The 16,098-nt window shown below is 36.9% G+C and overlaps 1 protein-coding gene across 1 annotated transcript; it reads right to left on the bottom strand.

Annotated features, from left to right (window-relative positions):
• Positions 1–1,973: 1,973 nt before the first annotated feature.
• On the bottom strand, positions 1,974–3,518 carry LOC106649732 (protein sister of odd and bowel). Its single transcript, XM_014367320.1, has 2 exons — positions 2,722–3,518; positions 1,974–2,346 (listed from the first exon to the last, which is right to left on the bottom strand). Exons 1-2 carry the CDS (start codon positions 3,516–3,518, stop codon positions 1,974–1,976), a joined length of 1,170 nt encoding a protein of 389 aa, XP_014222806.1.
• Between the last annotated feature and the right edge of the window lie 12,580 nt (positions 3,519–16,098).

Genomic DNA, 16,098 nt, shown 5'->3' with positions numbered 1-16,098 from the left:
CTTCCCTCTCGCTAATCAAGACTAGACGCACTTTTTTTAATTTCTTGCCCCTTTCTTCTGCCTTGATATTTTATTACTTACTGCTAATCTAGGACTCTTAGCGCCAAAATATTCTATTCCATTGACGTGCACGTACGTATTTCATAGATACAGATACAACATACTTATTACTGAACATCTTTAACAGTACTAAACAAGTATTAGTTTACGCATTCGAAAAGGTAACATTGACTTTATCAAAAAGATTTTGTATTCATAACTTCTATGTATTAAATTTTTTAAAACATTCGTCATATCAATTCCAAAGTAAGAATGTCTAATTCTCATCTGTTGTAATGGCACCTTAGATATGCATGTACATGTGCCCGTTGAAATTTATATTTATACGTAGAAAAAAAAGCAGATTGAAAAAGTATGAAAGAGCATGGGCAATGTTTTAGTATCTCCTACCGAGTTTATCGTTCGAAATACTTGTAAAGTAAGCAACGATGTGCGAGAAAGAAACAAGAAGTAAAAATAAAAACCAATAAGCGGCGTAAAGGTATAAAATAAGAAGTTTTTATCCGCTGGAGGTAGGGATGGAAAAAAAGAAGGAAAAAAAGACTGCAAAAGGTTGGCCAAAAAGAAAGAGAGTCAAAGGTAACCCTAATCGTGTTATGGTATCATGTCCGCAAACACCTAGGCGGTTAGTTCTTTGTAACACAATATGCGTGTTCTGCTGGCATCAAAGTTTGATGCATAGTTACACACGTACGCACGTACATGCATTCGTACACACTATATGTGTACGCATGCGAGTGCAAACTCCAGCTTTAAGAAGTACAGATAAATTATTAATTTAATGTGGATGGAACGAAATAGATAAATCTTTTGTGCTTACGTCAAAAGGTTTTCTTGTTTCTTCGATTTACTATGGGAATTATCTAATTATATTTATTCGATCGGAGATAGTTTTTTGGTGTTTTGATGTCAATTTCACCGATAGAAATGTAAAATAATGAGTTTATAAATAGGAGGAATCTTATTTCATAGAGAAATCAAACAAGGAATTTACCAGTTTATTATGTAATGTTTGCTTTATTTCTATTTTCTTATATATTACTTATCACGCTCGTACATATACAAATGCGTATATATAAATATAAATAAAAAATATATGTACATAAAATTATAATTTTGAATGATAGAGAAAAAGACAATGTCAATGAGTGAGAATCAGTGCAGCAGTTTCGATTCACCTCTTTGATAATAAATAAAAGTAATAATATGATGATGACGATACAAAAATAATATGCAATTCATATGCTGATGCAACGAAGGATGAAATGTTTTTACACACTAACTTATTAAAAATACATACATATCACGTGATATATTCGTAATTCGTAACATTCACACTCTTAATTACACGCTTCTATCGATAAGCTCAAATCTACACACGTGTGCCTTTTAAAGCCGTCGAGATGATAACAGAAAACGTCCGAGGATAAAACTAGCTATTTATGGTGTTCCTGAGATGAAAGTTCAACAACATGACTTCAGTAAAGTTAAGAGTATTATACAGCGTCTCAAAAGAAAAATATTTAATCGGCAATAAATTTCAAGTTTTTTACAAAGCGGGTTTCGAATCTATACGTCGTTTCTTCGTCGTTTATTCGAGTGTTTGCAGAACACCTCCAGTTAGTAAAAAAAATCTTTTATTTTTACCTGATCCACCCATCAATTCATAATCTAAATAGTAGCAACACGAAAAATAAATTCCAATCAATTTTCGGCATGATCCTTATTCATTAAAATTTTTAATTTATTTATCACAATAATCTTTTTAGAATGTAACTAAGATATTACTTTTTTTTTTTATAAAAATACATTTCTGATGCGTTTGCAAAATCACTCGGCAACGTATAAACAACCGATAAACGATATTAAACTAACAAGTCGATTGTCGTCAAACGAAATTCCCTAAGAATTTTCTAGGATGTTTCCTGCAGCAGACTACCTGTTGAGACTGGGACTGTGATTACCGTAGGTGACAAGAGCCTCGGCGAGGCTGGCGGCGATGTGTTTGTCATGACACCTAAATTGTGAGTGAGCGAGTGCCTCCTTAGATCGCAATTACGTCTGAATACTTTGCCGCAGGATCCACAGTGATACGGCTTGATATCGGTGTGGGTCAGCAGATGCGTCTTGAGATTACTACGTTGATTAAAGCTACGAGCACACACTGGGCATTTATGTGGCGACTCCTCCATGTGTAAAATTTTGTGCACAGCTAAGGTGCGACTTTGGCAAAATCCTTTGCCACATTCACTGCACTTGAACGGTTTCTCTTTGCTGTGAATGTACCTAAATTCGTGAAAAGTATATTTTTTACTCGCAATTTGAACTATTTTCTTGATTTATCATCATTATTTATTCGATCTACAAAATGCTTTCTTTAATTAGTATAGGGTTATGAGTATAAGATGAATTTTCATGTATCAAAAATCATGTAAAAAATATTCAAATTTCTATAGCGTTGGGTTGAGTGAAACAAAAAAAATTTCTAGATAGATGCTATTTTATGAAAAATTTAAAAGATTTTAACATAGAAATATAAACACAACACGAATAGTAATAATTTACTCGAGAATAATGAAAGATGGCGAGGAGTTTGATTATCGATTGCCGAGCACTGTATCGTTGTACCGAAAGAACGAGTGAACGAGCGTGCAAAATTACCTGTGATCTCTGAGATGATCCTGCCGACGGAACGCTTTGCCGCAGATATCACAAGAGTAAGGTCGCTCATCGGTGTGCGTCCTCTCGTGAATCAGCAGATTGTAACTTTTCGTGAACTGTCGATTACAGAACTTGCAGATGAATTGCTTTTTCGGTCGGGCAGTTCTGCAGGCCCTTATGGGTTGCAGAGTGGGCGAGGTGGCCTCGCTGGGGGCCAGCTGACCGCCAACTGTCGGGCTCAACGCACCGAGAGCTAGACTCGTAGGCTGCAAGAGCAACTCGTGGCCAAAGATCACATTGCTGCCCGAAGTCGAGGCGGTCTCGTGTAAGAATTCCACCGCGGCCTCGTCGTCATCGAGCAGAGCGAGATCGTCCTCGGGATCGGCAGTGGCAGCGTCGGCAGCGGCGGCGGCGGCGACGAAATCGATCGGCTCGTCGTCCTCGACGGCCTGAGCGGCCGCGGGAGTCTGGAGCGCTTCGGCGCTGCTGGGCTTGGCACTGTTGGTCACCGCGTGCAGCCGATGCAGCGTGACGTAGGTCTCGAGGGCCTGGAGGTTCAGAGCGGCCGCCGCTGCGTGGCCGGGCGGCAGCAGGGCGGCCCTCTGCAAGGCGGCCAGCAGGGCCGTCTGCAAGCGCAGCGAGACGCTCTGCAGGGTGAGATTGGAGAAGGCCTGTGCCTGCTGCGAGCTACCGGCGACGGCGACGGGCTCGAGGTCCGTCGGCAGCTGCTGCTGCTGCTGCTGTGGCTCCGACTCCGTCGACGGATTCGCGACTTGACTACTGCTGTCTTGCTGCATGCTTGGGGAGCGGCGGCTAGAAAGCGGCAGCGTAGAGAACGGCAGATGCTGCGCGCCGGCATCGGAACGGCCCGCGTACAACACTGATCGGACTAGCGCGATGTTCCTGCTGCCAGAGCGCTTTTGCGACTGCAGACGGGCCCCGAGACTGGCGGCAGCCAGTGGAGCCACCTGGCGGCAGGTGGCCCCGGTCCGCGGGGACTGGCGGGGACCGACGGGGACCGCGGGAGGCCGCCGGAGAGACGGGCTGGCCAGCCAGCGCTCTGGGGCCTGCTCGCGCGCGCGAGAGAGCTGACCTGCAGCACAGCGGCTCCGTATACTGCTGCTCCCCGGCCGGCTAGTCGAGCTGTATGCGCCGAGCGAGGCTATTTTTTGGGCCGCGAAGCTCGTGAAACCACAACAATTTACGATAGCAATTAACGCGCAGTCTGTGCGCTCGTTGCCGCTCACGCTCACGCGGCTGCAGTGAAATTCACTGTAATGCGCGCGTACTGCCGAGTGAGTGCCGAGAGTGTATAGTGCCTATACGCCGAGGCCCGAGAAAAAGATGTGCGCGAGCGAGGGAGCGAGAGAACCGTTAGCGTTGCGAGGCTACCTGGTGGGAGTCGGTAAGAGGCGAGGCGCGCTGCGCTGCGCTGGCAGACGAAATAATATTATGAAGGTACTGTTCTCACGGTCCCAAGACGCCCGCGGGCCAACACGCGGCCCCGGCCCCACTCGCCCACGCGCCATGTTCGCTGCGCGCGCGAGAGAGAGAGAGAGAGCGAAAGAGCAAGAGAGAGAGACAGAGACGAAGCGAGCAACAGCCAAGAAAGAGACTGGACTGCTGCAGCGATACATACGCAGAGATGCATGTAGCGTAGCAGCTTTTAGTGCAGCACATACCTGCTCTGAAAGTCGGGTCAGGGGTCAGCTACAGCGAGGCTGCGCACCGAGTACACGCCGCTCGGCAGCGTCACCATATACACTGCGCACTCCGCTGCTGCCCCACCTTCTTTTTCTTCTTCGTCGTCGTCGTCGCCGTCGTCGTCGTCGTCTTCTACGCCGGCTTACTTATAATACCGAGCTTAAATATATACATACTCGATCATTTTTTTTTCTCGTCTTACTCTCTGCTTCTCTCGGTCTGCCCTTATCTTTCTTATTCTTTGCGTTCATCTTTGACTTTTCACTCGCAGCTTCTTCTTTTCTGTTTCTCCTTTTATCACATACTTCACTTCACCCGCATATACATGCGAGTACACGCGAGTATACCTTTGCCAATTCTTCAAGTGCAAGTCTCTCGAGGCATACGCGTAATAGCCTATTCCTCTCGTTCTCTTTTTCGCTCATTCTCTCTGTCTCTCTATCTCAATCTACGCTTTTTGCTCTCTTTTGCTTACTTTTCTTGCGTTAACTGACGAGCATGTTAATACTAAGATTGAGCTTTAATGTTTCCGGAGCATACACGCAACATCTTACCTTGTCTCTTCGACCTCTTTTTGTACAGGTGTGTTCATACATAAAATCATCTAAATCGGTAGAAATTATACAACCTTATCTTACACTTTTTTAAAACTACTCACCAATGCTAAAACAAGTACACGAATTTAAAAATCGATTTTTACGTTTAAGTAAAATATAATAATCGAACCCAAATATTTTATTCAATTCGATTCAATTTTAATTACAAAGTATTGAAGTTTTTTATCTAAAAATTCAATCTTCAATAGCTAAAGCTTATAAAATAAACATAATTTTGATAATAACGTCGTCGGACGTTATAATAAAAATAAAAAATCTAAACACATTTTTTCTTCTTGACACATCACTTTTTTCAGTTCAGTTTCAAGATATGATTAGTCATAATATTTTTCGAATTGTTTCTAAATGCACGAAGTTGAATATGATGAAGGAGAAAAAAGTTCCCACAGTAGCCTCTATTGGCTATATTAAAAGAATCGTCGGTACAGCTATATAAAAAATTAAAATACATATTGACCAATATGAGCTATGGCGCATTATCGCTATGAAGAAGCATCATTCGTTCTAAGAAATGACTGCCGTTTATTATTGGCGCCGGACACACGGTGTATTCAAAGATCGCACACGGCAAAGCAAGAAAAAAAAGGAAGTGTGTTTTAAAGCAAGGACTAGCTTGTCGAATCCGAATCATAATATTCACTACTATAAACTAGAACGAATGAAGCGAATAAAAGGGATAAGCTATTATAATAAAAAATTCAGCAAAATGTAGGCGGATTTTGAAAATCGTAAAAACGCGCGTGTCATAAATAAAATGAGGTAGGAATTTTCGAAGTTGGGGAGAAAATTTACTATTCATACGGAGACATTTGTAGTGCGCGGACTCTTTTCTAAAGTATTTTTTTGTACGGTAGTCGTGAGCGCGAGTGCAAACATTGCAAAAGCCAAATCCGGCGCTTGGTCTCCGCGGTACCGATCTCTGCGTGCGAGCGCCGTCTACGGCTCGTACAGCATCGTTACGGTAGTCAGCGGGGAGTCCACTTCTGGTCCGTTCGTGATTCTTAAGTGCCGATAGTTCTATAAAAATTTACTACCTTGACTACGTCGCGCTTTTGCGCTCTCCCTCTCTTTCTTTCGCCCTCCTTCTCTTCGTAAATAGGCTTTCCCGCGACGCTTTTTAAAATGACTAACTCTCACTGATTAGCGATATCATTTTTTATTAATTATTAATGGCTTTGTCATATTTTGCAATCTTCTCACACTGTTCCTGTGCTGTAGATTTCTAATTTGAAAAAAATCAATTTACATACAATTCTTGATGCTATTTTTAGAAAAAAATGCATGTTTGGGTAATTCTGTAATTGTAGTTTGGATTTAAAGATTTTCAAATTTTTTTAAGAAAATGATGAGGTCGAAGGGTCTCGACAGGAGATGTCCATATCATAAAGAAATGTCGCTCTTTTTGACTGTGCTATTTGATTTTTTACTTAAATGAAAAGATTAGTACACTAAGTATATCATCGTGCTTATCAACTATAAGAACGATAACGTCGACAAGGCCCCCATGGATTTGTTAAAGTACCTTTAGTAGCAGTAAAAAAAAATTTTTCCACAAATGAATGCAGAATTTACTATGTTTGCTTAGTCACGATTTGTCTTCTTCTTTTCAGGCATTAATATAATTTTTATTTACTACCATCTGAATATTTATTGTTATATCTAGAGTCATCAAAATCTTTTCTCGATATTTTCAGGAATAGGCGTTTATGACCTCGAAAATTTTGCTCACAAAGTATCTCAAGTATCATCGACAGCTACTACTTATTGCCCACGAGAGGGGAATTCAAAAAACTGAAATTTAGGAAGGAAAAATTGAGAGAGCTTTCGAACATTTGAATGTAGAGAAAAAACGTCTTTGTATGAATGACGATTTTTTGTCATCTTTTTCTCTGTAAAATTGATCTCTTTCCATCCTCGTTTTCATGCCTTTTGTATAGATGAGATTACTTTTTCCAGTTTTTAATAGAATTTTACTTTTTCATAAACTTCATTTACTCTATTGTAAAAATAAGAACAATATCATAATCAAGGGCCCATGGAACATTCAAAAGTATCTGTTCCATCCATCCAACAGTCAATTAAGGCCACACACCTATGTTAAATCCTGTTGATTAAAAACTTGTTATTCAAATTTTTTGTTTTTAATGTAAAATCATGTTTTTACAAATATTTTTACAACAAAAAACATGTTTCTCGTATCTTTCATCAATGGAATTAGTCCAGGATTCATCTTTGATATCTTATGATTTCAAAATCCTGTGCCACATGATTGTGAATAGAATTTTTATCCAATTAGATTTTTGAGATTTAACCATTTTTTTTGTACTTCTCTTTTGCGCTTATGAAAATTTGATATAAGTCTCCCCTTGATCAGTTGGCATACATGGGTTACTTGGGTTACTTAGGGTTACTTGAGGTTACTTGGGGTTACTTGGGTTACTTGGGTTACTTGGGGTTACTTGGGTTACTTCGGATTACTTGTGTTACTTGGGTTATCTGGGTTATATGGATTACTTAGGTTACTTGCCCGAAAATGCTCCCTTTGACCGGTACAAGTCAAACTAACATATCAACATTATTTTAGAAAGTAAAAATTTGTTATAAGTCTACCCTTGATCAGTTGGGTTACTTGGGTTACTTGGGTTATATGGGTTAATTGGGTTACATGGGTTACGTGGGTCATATGGGTTACTTGGGTTGTATGGGTTATTTGGGTTATTTGGGTTAATTGGGTTACTTGGGTTACTTGGGTTACTTGGGTTACTTGGGTTATATGGGTTATATGGGTTATATGGGTTACTTGGGTTAATTGGGTTACTTGGGTTACTAAGGTTACTTGGGTTACTTGGGTCATATGGGTTACTTGGGTTACATGGGTTACTTGGGTTTCTTGAGTTACTTGGGTTAATTGGGTTACTTGGGTTACTAAGGTTATATGGGTTACTTGGGTAATATGGGTTACTTGGGTCATATGGGTTACTTGGGTTTTATTGGTTATATGGGTTACTTGGGTCATATGGGTTACTTGGGTTACTTGGGTTACTTGGGTCATATGGGTTACTTGGGTTACTTGGGTTACTTGGGTTACTTGGGTTATATGGGTTACTTTGGTTATATGGGTTACATGGGTTATATGGGTTACTTGGGTTACTTGGGTTATGAGGGTTACTTGGGTCATATGGGTTACTTGGGTCATATGGGTTACTTGGGTTATATGGGTTACTTGGGTTAATTGGGTTACTTGGGTTACTAAGGTTACTTGGGTTAATTGGGTTACTTGGGTTACTTGGGTTATAAGGGTTACTTGGGTCATATGGGTTACTTGGGTTATGTGGGTTATGTGGGTTACTTGGGGGACTCGCCCAAAAATGCTCCCCTTCGACTGGTACTAGTCGAACTAACATATTACCATTATTTAGAAAGTAAAAAGTTGATATAAGTCCACCTCTGATCAGTTGGGTTATATGGGTTACTTGGCTTACTTGGCTTACTTGGCTTACTTTGGGTTACTTGGGTTACTTGGGGTTACTTGGGTTACTGAAGTTACTTGCTCAAAAATGCTCCGTTCAACTGGTACAGGCAAAACTAACATATCAATATCATTTCCGAAAATAAAAATTTGATGTAAGTTTTCCTCCGATCAGTTAGGTTACGCGGATTTTTTGAAGAGAAAATGGGAATATTTAGACAAATATGTTGAGTGCTGTCTAAAGAGGCCCGTTATAACCCTCTGGAAGACTCCATATGATTGTTTTGCACTTCCTTCTTAATGAATTCTGGATAGTCCTTGAAGACCAATCCGTTTTATAGTAAAGCAATCCTGATTTATAGAGGAATATATGAAATGTTCTGCTGCACTCGCCAAGGCAATTGACAACATACAAGCAGAGAATAACTATTATTTCGGATGTGTATTGTCGAGATTATTGGTTTTTAAAATCACAGTTACAGATGTTAATAGAATGATCAGATATTGAATTGAGTAAACCACTATTGTCTGATCTGTTAGATTATCTTGAGGATCGATTTACAGATTATTTTAATGTTCGTGGACTACGAGTAAATGCTGCTTAAGCAGCCTTTTACACCCGCAGTTCATGTTGGAATGGCTTAAAACTCTGAACGATGAAGCTCACAAAAAAGTTTATTACCTCGTGACAAGTCTCATGTCACAGGAACAAATGGACATAGAGGTACCCGAAGAAGCAGAAGATCCATATTACAGTTCCTAAATAGACCCCGACGGAAAAAAAATTGTTCAAGAAAGAGTAAAATTAGAAGTTATAACTACGATATTAATTTGTAAAATGTAGTAAAACGTCAAAAAATGTAAAATTACTTACGATTTCGGACAACCAATGCATTATAAAATGCATAAAATCAAATAATTTAATACTCTTTCACACTTTTTACATTTTCTTTAATATCCTATCCACGTGTTATTGCATCGACCGCAGTAAGTGATTTTTGTGAAAAAATGTATTGATTTTTATTAATAAATTAAGACAAATTATAAAAGATATGTATGTAAACCAAATTCAGTCATCTCAGTACTCTTAGTACATCTATGATGATTTTATAATGCTTTCTGCTGCATTAGAGCGAGTTGACTTTTTTTACAAAAATCACTCGCTGTGGTCAAAGCGATTTAGTTCGGGCTTGACCGTAATCTCAAATTCATAAGTAATGATTGTAACATTTAAGATTATTATTACAGAATTTTACCTTTTTTCCACTTTCTCTATGCATCTTTCATGAGCTTGAATTCATAGGGGTTTTCATTTCTTTAATGATCAGTAAACAAATTTAATAAACTGTAATAAAGAGTAAAAAAGTGTAGAAAAACGTATCACGTGTCCGAAATCGTTAGTAATCTTACATTTTTTTACACTTTTTAACTTTTTATTACAGTTCACAACATTATTATGCTCTTTATTTGAAAAAAAATTTCCGCTGGGGAAAATTATGATTTTTATGATAATTAACTCAGTAACTGATAATTAATAACTGATTGATTCAGTTACCAGTTACCAGTTTAACAATTGATAACTTAATCATTCATTTGTTAATTTATCTGTAGTAACTTACAAGTAAATCAACCAGTTTTCTGTTATTTATCTGGTAAATAATAACTAATTCAATCAATTGTAAGTTAATAATTGAGTAAATATTAACTGAATCATTAGTTATCAGTTCTTTAATTATTAACTTATAACGGAATTATTCAGTTATCGGTTTACTATAAATTCAATTAAATAATCTATCTACTAACTGAAACACTGCTTCATTATTTCTGCGAGTTTTTTAGTATATTTAACTTCTTTTTTCTTTTGGGTTTTCTGGCGTTATAATTTTTTTCAAAAATGCACCGTACTCTCGTAACTTTCAGAGCTAATTGTTGAAGCTGCAGCACTAGGGTTGCGTACACTTCTTCAGAACATGAATGGTTCTGTTCAGGACCTTTGGTGAAATGATTGAACCGCAAAACGACTAAATCGACAAAACAATAAAAATTAACCTATAAGCAGTCTCATTTCAGATATCCTTCACAAAATTAGTTAAACAGACGTACCGATCACCAGTATCGACTCGAAGCAGATAGCAGTTATATGTTTCAAAGGGGAAACATAAGCACGAAGTCGTTCAACTCGAGCCAATACTAGTGATCGGTCCAATAGTTTTATGAACGTCGAGAACGATCTCAGAAATTAGACTGATATTAGTCGTCCATGTCAATAAATTAAATAAAAGCGTACCAAAATGCATTCCAATGTATCGACCAAAAATTTTTTCAGTCATGAAACCTGATATGAGTTTTCATTTATTACAATAAATTCACGATGAATTACTGAAATTGAGGTTTCTTAGCTAATTGCATAAAAAGATAAAAAATAGTGATCATAAACATAATCAACGTCACTTTGAAACTTGAAAAGTATGATTCTAAATTTTAAAATTGAAATAAATTGAATAATTAAATAAAATGAACAGACAATAATTTTTCAAGTAATGTTTGTACAAAACAGGCAAAATACTGCAAACATTTTTAAATACACATTTTATAACAATTAAAGTATTACAATTGATAATAAAGTGTTATATAGATATCTAACATTCCAAAAGGTACTTCAATCAATTCAGAATATTTCTATATGCAAGGCAACTTACTGCTCATCATATACGAATGTACTTATAAACGAACGAAGATTCATAAATTATTTTATAAAAAAAAGAAGATAAAGCATTTCCAATTACAGTTTTTGGTTGGAAACAGCCGCAGGCACCAAAGACAGTAGGGGGTCTAGCTGAATGGCGACTATGTCTCATTCGCAAACGTTCAACTATGTGCAGAGATCATTGTACATTTTATAAAGATATACGATTTGAAGACTTTGAGATATTATATTGTTCTAATTAACGAGTAATAATTAAGTAGCGAATTATAACATGGAGAATGGAAAAAACTTAACTACGAATTTACAAAATTAATAATATATAATAATAATATAAAATGATTATTCTTATGGCAAAAGGTAATATTTCATGTATGAAATTCATAATTTAATTCGCAAAAATAAGTACATGTGAGTCCACAAAAAAAATCTTCAAAAAATTTAAATAATCGTAATTACATTGAAAACTGTTACAAAGTTTGTGGTATGATTTTCAACCCAAATATCATTCTCATATTAGACTATACACGCAGCAGCTCGTGTGGTCTACCTCATATCGATTCAAAAAACATGAAACATAGAGATCTAAAGCAAAATACAGTGAAAGACACAATAAGAGAGAGAAAGAGAGGAGAAAGAAAGAGAGAGCGAGAAATGGCGATTCTAGACAACAACAGCAACAAAAGATACACCATCCGTGCTCTGCGTTCGGCACATCGCAGGTCAAAGGTATGGATTGAGTGCAGAGGTCATTTAATAATACTCTGACCATAATGTGTGCTTGGATTTACTAGCGTGGCTGAATTTCAACTAATGAAAGAACGACAAAATGCATAAATTGCTATTTCACGGTTGCTACGGGTCAACTTTTTATGAATTTCATCTACGGCTGTTTTACGCCGACGTTCCTAAATGAAATATAAAATAAATACGTTGACTTGGTATTTGCAAATAACTCAAATAAGGGCAGGTGAACTGCAAAATAGTAAACGATGCAGTGTAATTAACTAATGATGTCTTCAATGGTGCGATGTTGAGAAAAAAAACCAAAAAAATTGAGTTTAGCGACTGGAAATCAATTTATTCGAATTATTAATTCAAACAAGTAGCAGCAAATATTATAAATTATATATTACGTATTAAAAATTGCTATAAAAAAGAAATATGTTTATTGCAGGGAGAATTTTTAATTTAGTATCGACGACAATAGTATATCTTGTTTTCATGTCTTGAAAATGCGATTACTCGTTATTTAATTCGATTCGCCAAAAGTAGGGAAATGTCGATGAAAAAAATAATAAGCGTATACTCTTGGAAATAGTTGCATAATTACTAACACAACAACAATACAATACCCAGATTTATGCACGCATATGTATCATGTATTATAAATACATTTTGATTTCATCTCGTTTAATCCTTTTATTCCATTCGTTTAATTTTTTTCAATTCTTTTTTACCTTTCTCATTCTCTCGCTTTTTTTCATGCAGCGAGACTACGATGACGACGTAGGCGGCGGCACCAACGATGAGGGTGTCACGATACCCTGCTGTGACCTGATGGCCTCATCTAGGCTTGAATGAGCACCGAATCCACCTGTAATTATGTTTTACCTTTCTTTATCTCACACTCTTACATATAAACTCTCAACACACTAACATTTCGCTTTCATTCACTCTTATATTCTTTATATTCTTTTGCTCTTTCTTCATTCCTTTAACTCTTGCCTTATATTCATCAATTACCTTTTACTGTACGTTTTTCTTTTTTTTTTCAAAGAACAAATGTTACTCATATTGGTGTTCGAATAAAAATTTTCAACGCTTCGTCAAAAATAGAATTTTCTAATGAAGAATTGATCCTATACAAATAGATTAGAAAATTTAACCAAGTTTTTAAAATCTTTTTAATAATGATGAATTTTTTAGTGAGTTATGTTTATTTATTAGTGAGGAATTTACATTAATTTTAATTACTTTAAATTTCCAATTGCGAATTAATTAAATTTTTTTCGGTATATACTTGGAATAGAGGCCTAGGAAATGTATAAAAATGATTGTTTCTCAAATCAAATCCAACCATTATTTAAATACCCCATTTTCATGTAAATTAAACATTTTTTGAATAGATTCTGCATTAAAAATGAAGTAGTCGGTATAATACATTTTTACGACTACAAAAAAAAATGTATCTAACATGATCGAAAACAATATAAAGTACTGTGACAAATAAATTCATGCCATTTTCAAAAAGTTTATCAGATAAGTAGAATTTATAGTCGTACATGATCTGGCAAAATATTTCTGCATGATTATGGTTATATGGGCTATTCCACAACAGGTGTTGCAAGCTCAAAAAATGAAGTTGAAAGTAACCATTTACTCTTCAAGAACACAATGAAAAATGAAAATCCTGAAAGGCACAGCCCCCTAGGTCCAACCCTTATGGATCTACAGGGGCTCAAAGTTGGATTTTCATGGTATGAGGATATTCTGCTTCTTACTCTGCTTTTCTGGGTGGACATAAGAAAAAATTTTTAAACCATGTATTTTCATGTAAAATTTGATGTAGAATTCAAATCTGTACTCAGATGAGACATTAATAACCTCAAAACCCCTTGAAATAGAAAGTATGGTGTAATAGGACACAAATGTAAAAAAAAAAATATGTTCGTATACCTCAAATCAGCCCATATTGTAATATGTTCATCGATACACCAAAATACAACTTCTGATAAAGTTTGGTAACTGAGTCTCTAATAGAGACAATTTGGTAGCTAGCAAAGAGGCAAAAAACATGGAAAATGAGGAAAAAGCCATGTTTTTTGGGCTTTCAAAAGCTACATAATGATCTGTAATGAAGACTCAGTTACCAAACTTTATCAGAAGTTGTATTTTGTTGTATCGATGAACATATTACAATATGGGCTGATTTGAGGTATACGAACATATTTTTTTTTTTACATTTGTGTCCTATTACACCATACTTTCTATTTCAAGGGGTTTTGAGGTTATTAATGTCTCATCTGAGTACAGATTTGAATTCTACATCAAATTTCACATGAAAAAACATGGTTTAAAAATTTTTTCTTATGTCCACCCAGAAAAGCAGAGTAAGAAGCAGAATATCCTCATACCATGAAAATCCAACTTTGAGCCCCTGTAGATCCATAAGGGTTGGACCTAGGAGGCTGTGCCCTTCAGGATTTTCATTTTTCATTGTGTTCTTGAAGAGTAAATGGTTACTTTCAACTTCATTTTTTGGGCCTGCAACACCTGTTGTGGAATAGCCCATATATTCTTAAACTTTGCCATTCGGACATCTTTTGATTACTATTGTGGTACCTTTTAAATGATTTAAAGAATGAATCGATGATTAATCACTCGATTTAGTTGTGTGTCGATCGCATCAAATGAAATTGTTTCGTCATTGCAGTGGCAAGCTTTACTGACCTATAGATTTAAGCTGCTTAGAATTTTGCAGTGAAAGTAGCATAAAATTTGAAAAAGACAAAAATAAAGTTAGCCTTATGTTTACAATAGATATGTACACACTTTGAAATAATCGGAGATGAAATCTTCTCAAGTTCAAAATAAGGGGAGGAAAAGTTGGGGCCTCTGATGATTGTAGCCGTAGTAACGACCAATGCGTGGGAGCGTGTGTTTCTGACTGCGATCGCAATCGCTACGATTTCGGTAGTTTGCCAATTTATGACGGCTTAAGCACTGCTCTTGCAGGGGAAACGCTTGATCAATAACGCGCGCGCGCGCACACACACACACACACATATACAAACGCACAGAGGTAACAAAGGTCTTTATGGCGATCCTTCCTCTTTTTTATTCTGCTTTTCTTCTGTTTTTTAGCTTTTTAATTTTTTTTTGTTTTGCTAGTTTTGATGTCTGGAAAGAAAGAGCATGGGTAAAAAGGCCAGGGCAACGGCAGCAGCCAGAGAATATAAATCACAAGCAGGGCGAATAATTACATGGTCCTTCTCTCACCCGGTTGCAGTTACTCTCGCTCTTTCAGAACTCTAAGTTTGTGCATCACGGAGGCAAAAGACAATTTGCCCAGCGGGACGCCACCATAAGGTCAGTCTAACATCAGTATGTGTAAAAGAAAGAGAAAAAATTCAGTTGATGCCTGGATGGGCTCGCGCGCGCATGTAGCCGCCAGCGAATTCGAGGCAGTTTTTTTTAAAATTGACAGCTCCGAGCATCCGTCAAATACCAGCCGTTTTTCGTATTAATGTATAAATACATGCGGATGCTTAGCTGTCATTAGTTACGACTGCCACCTTTATGCCGCTTTTTAATCCGAGACAGTATTACTGAAGTCTCGGGCCACCGTTATACTTTTATGCAAATTTCTTTCAATGCATGATTAGCATGCAATAGGAGAATGAAAAAACTAATTATCGATATGCAGTCGGGGGCTCTGCGCCTATAAACGGATCCCAGCGGGTGACCACGACATTTCATTTCCACATTTTTCGATGCACCTGCATCCTTTTATTATGCTCTACTATTGCCATGCTTTGTTGAAGTAATTTATGAGTAACGAATTGCAAATTTTTCAAATAAGAACCATCTCGCATAAATGAACATTTTATGATTGTCGCTCAAGTGATATCGTTTAATAACTTCATTCTTAATAATTAAAGAGGTAAGTATAGTTATTGTTTATTTTCATACAGATTTTCATTTTCATACATTTTAATTATAAAAATTTTTGCTACAAAGTTATCTGTGAATTTAATTCCTTTGTGCTGTTTTTATTATCCACCCATAGCAATAATTTAAAGTCACAAGATACATTGACTTAATACATAATACTAAAGTTTAAATGCTTTCAATCAATAATCAATTGTGGAAATAGTATA

Source organism: Trichogramma pretiosum, unplaced genomic scaffold, assembly GCF_000599845.2.
Source record: "Trichogramma pretiosum strain Unisexual culture from Peru unplaced genomic scaffold, Tpre_2.0 scaffold12, whole genome shotgun sequence".
Classification (NCBI taxonomy): domain Eukaryota; kingdom Metazoa; phylum Arthropoda; class Insecta; order Hymenoptera; family Trichogrammatidae; genus Trichogramma; species Trichogramma pretiosum.
This window is presented reverse-complemented; position numbering and strand designations above follow the sequence as displayed.

Excerpts from the sequence above, each read along its gene's own strand:
- LOC106649732 (XM_014367320.1), bottom strand. The coding sequence starts at position 3,518 with ATGCAGCAAGACAGCAGTAGTCAAGTCGCGAATCCGTCGACGGAGTCG. Across the intron at positions 2,347-2,721 it reads GATCATCTCAGAGATCACAG|GTACATTCACAGCAAAGAGA; the intron begins GTAATTTTGCAC and ends TCACGAATTTAG.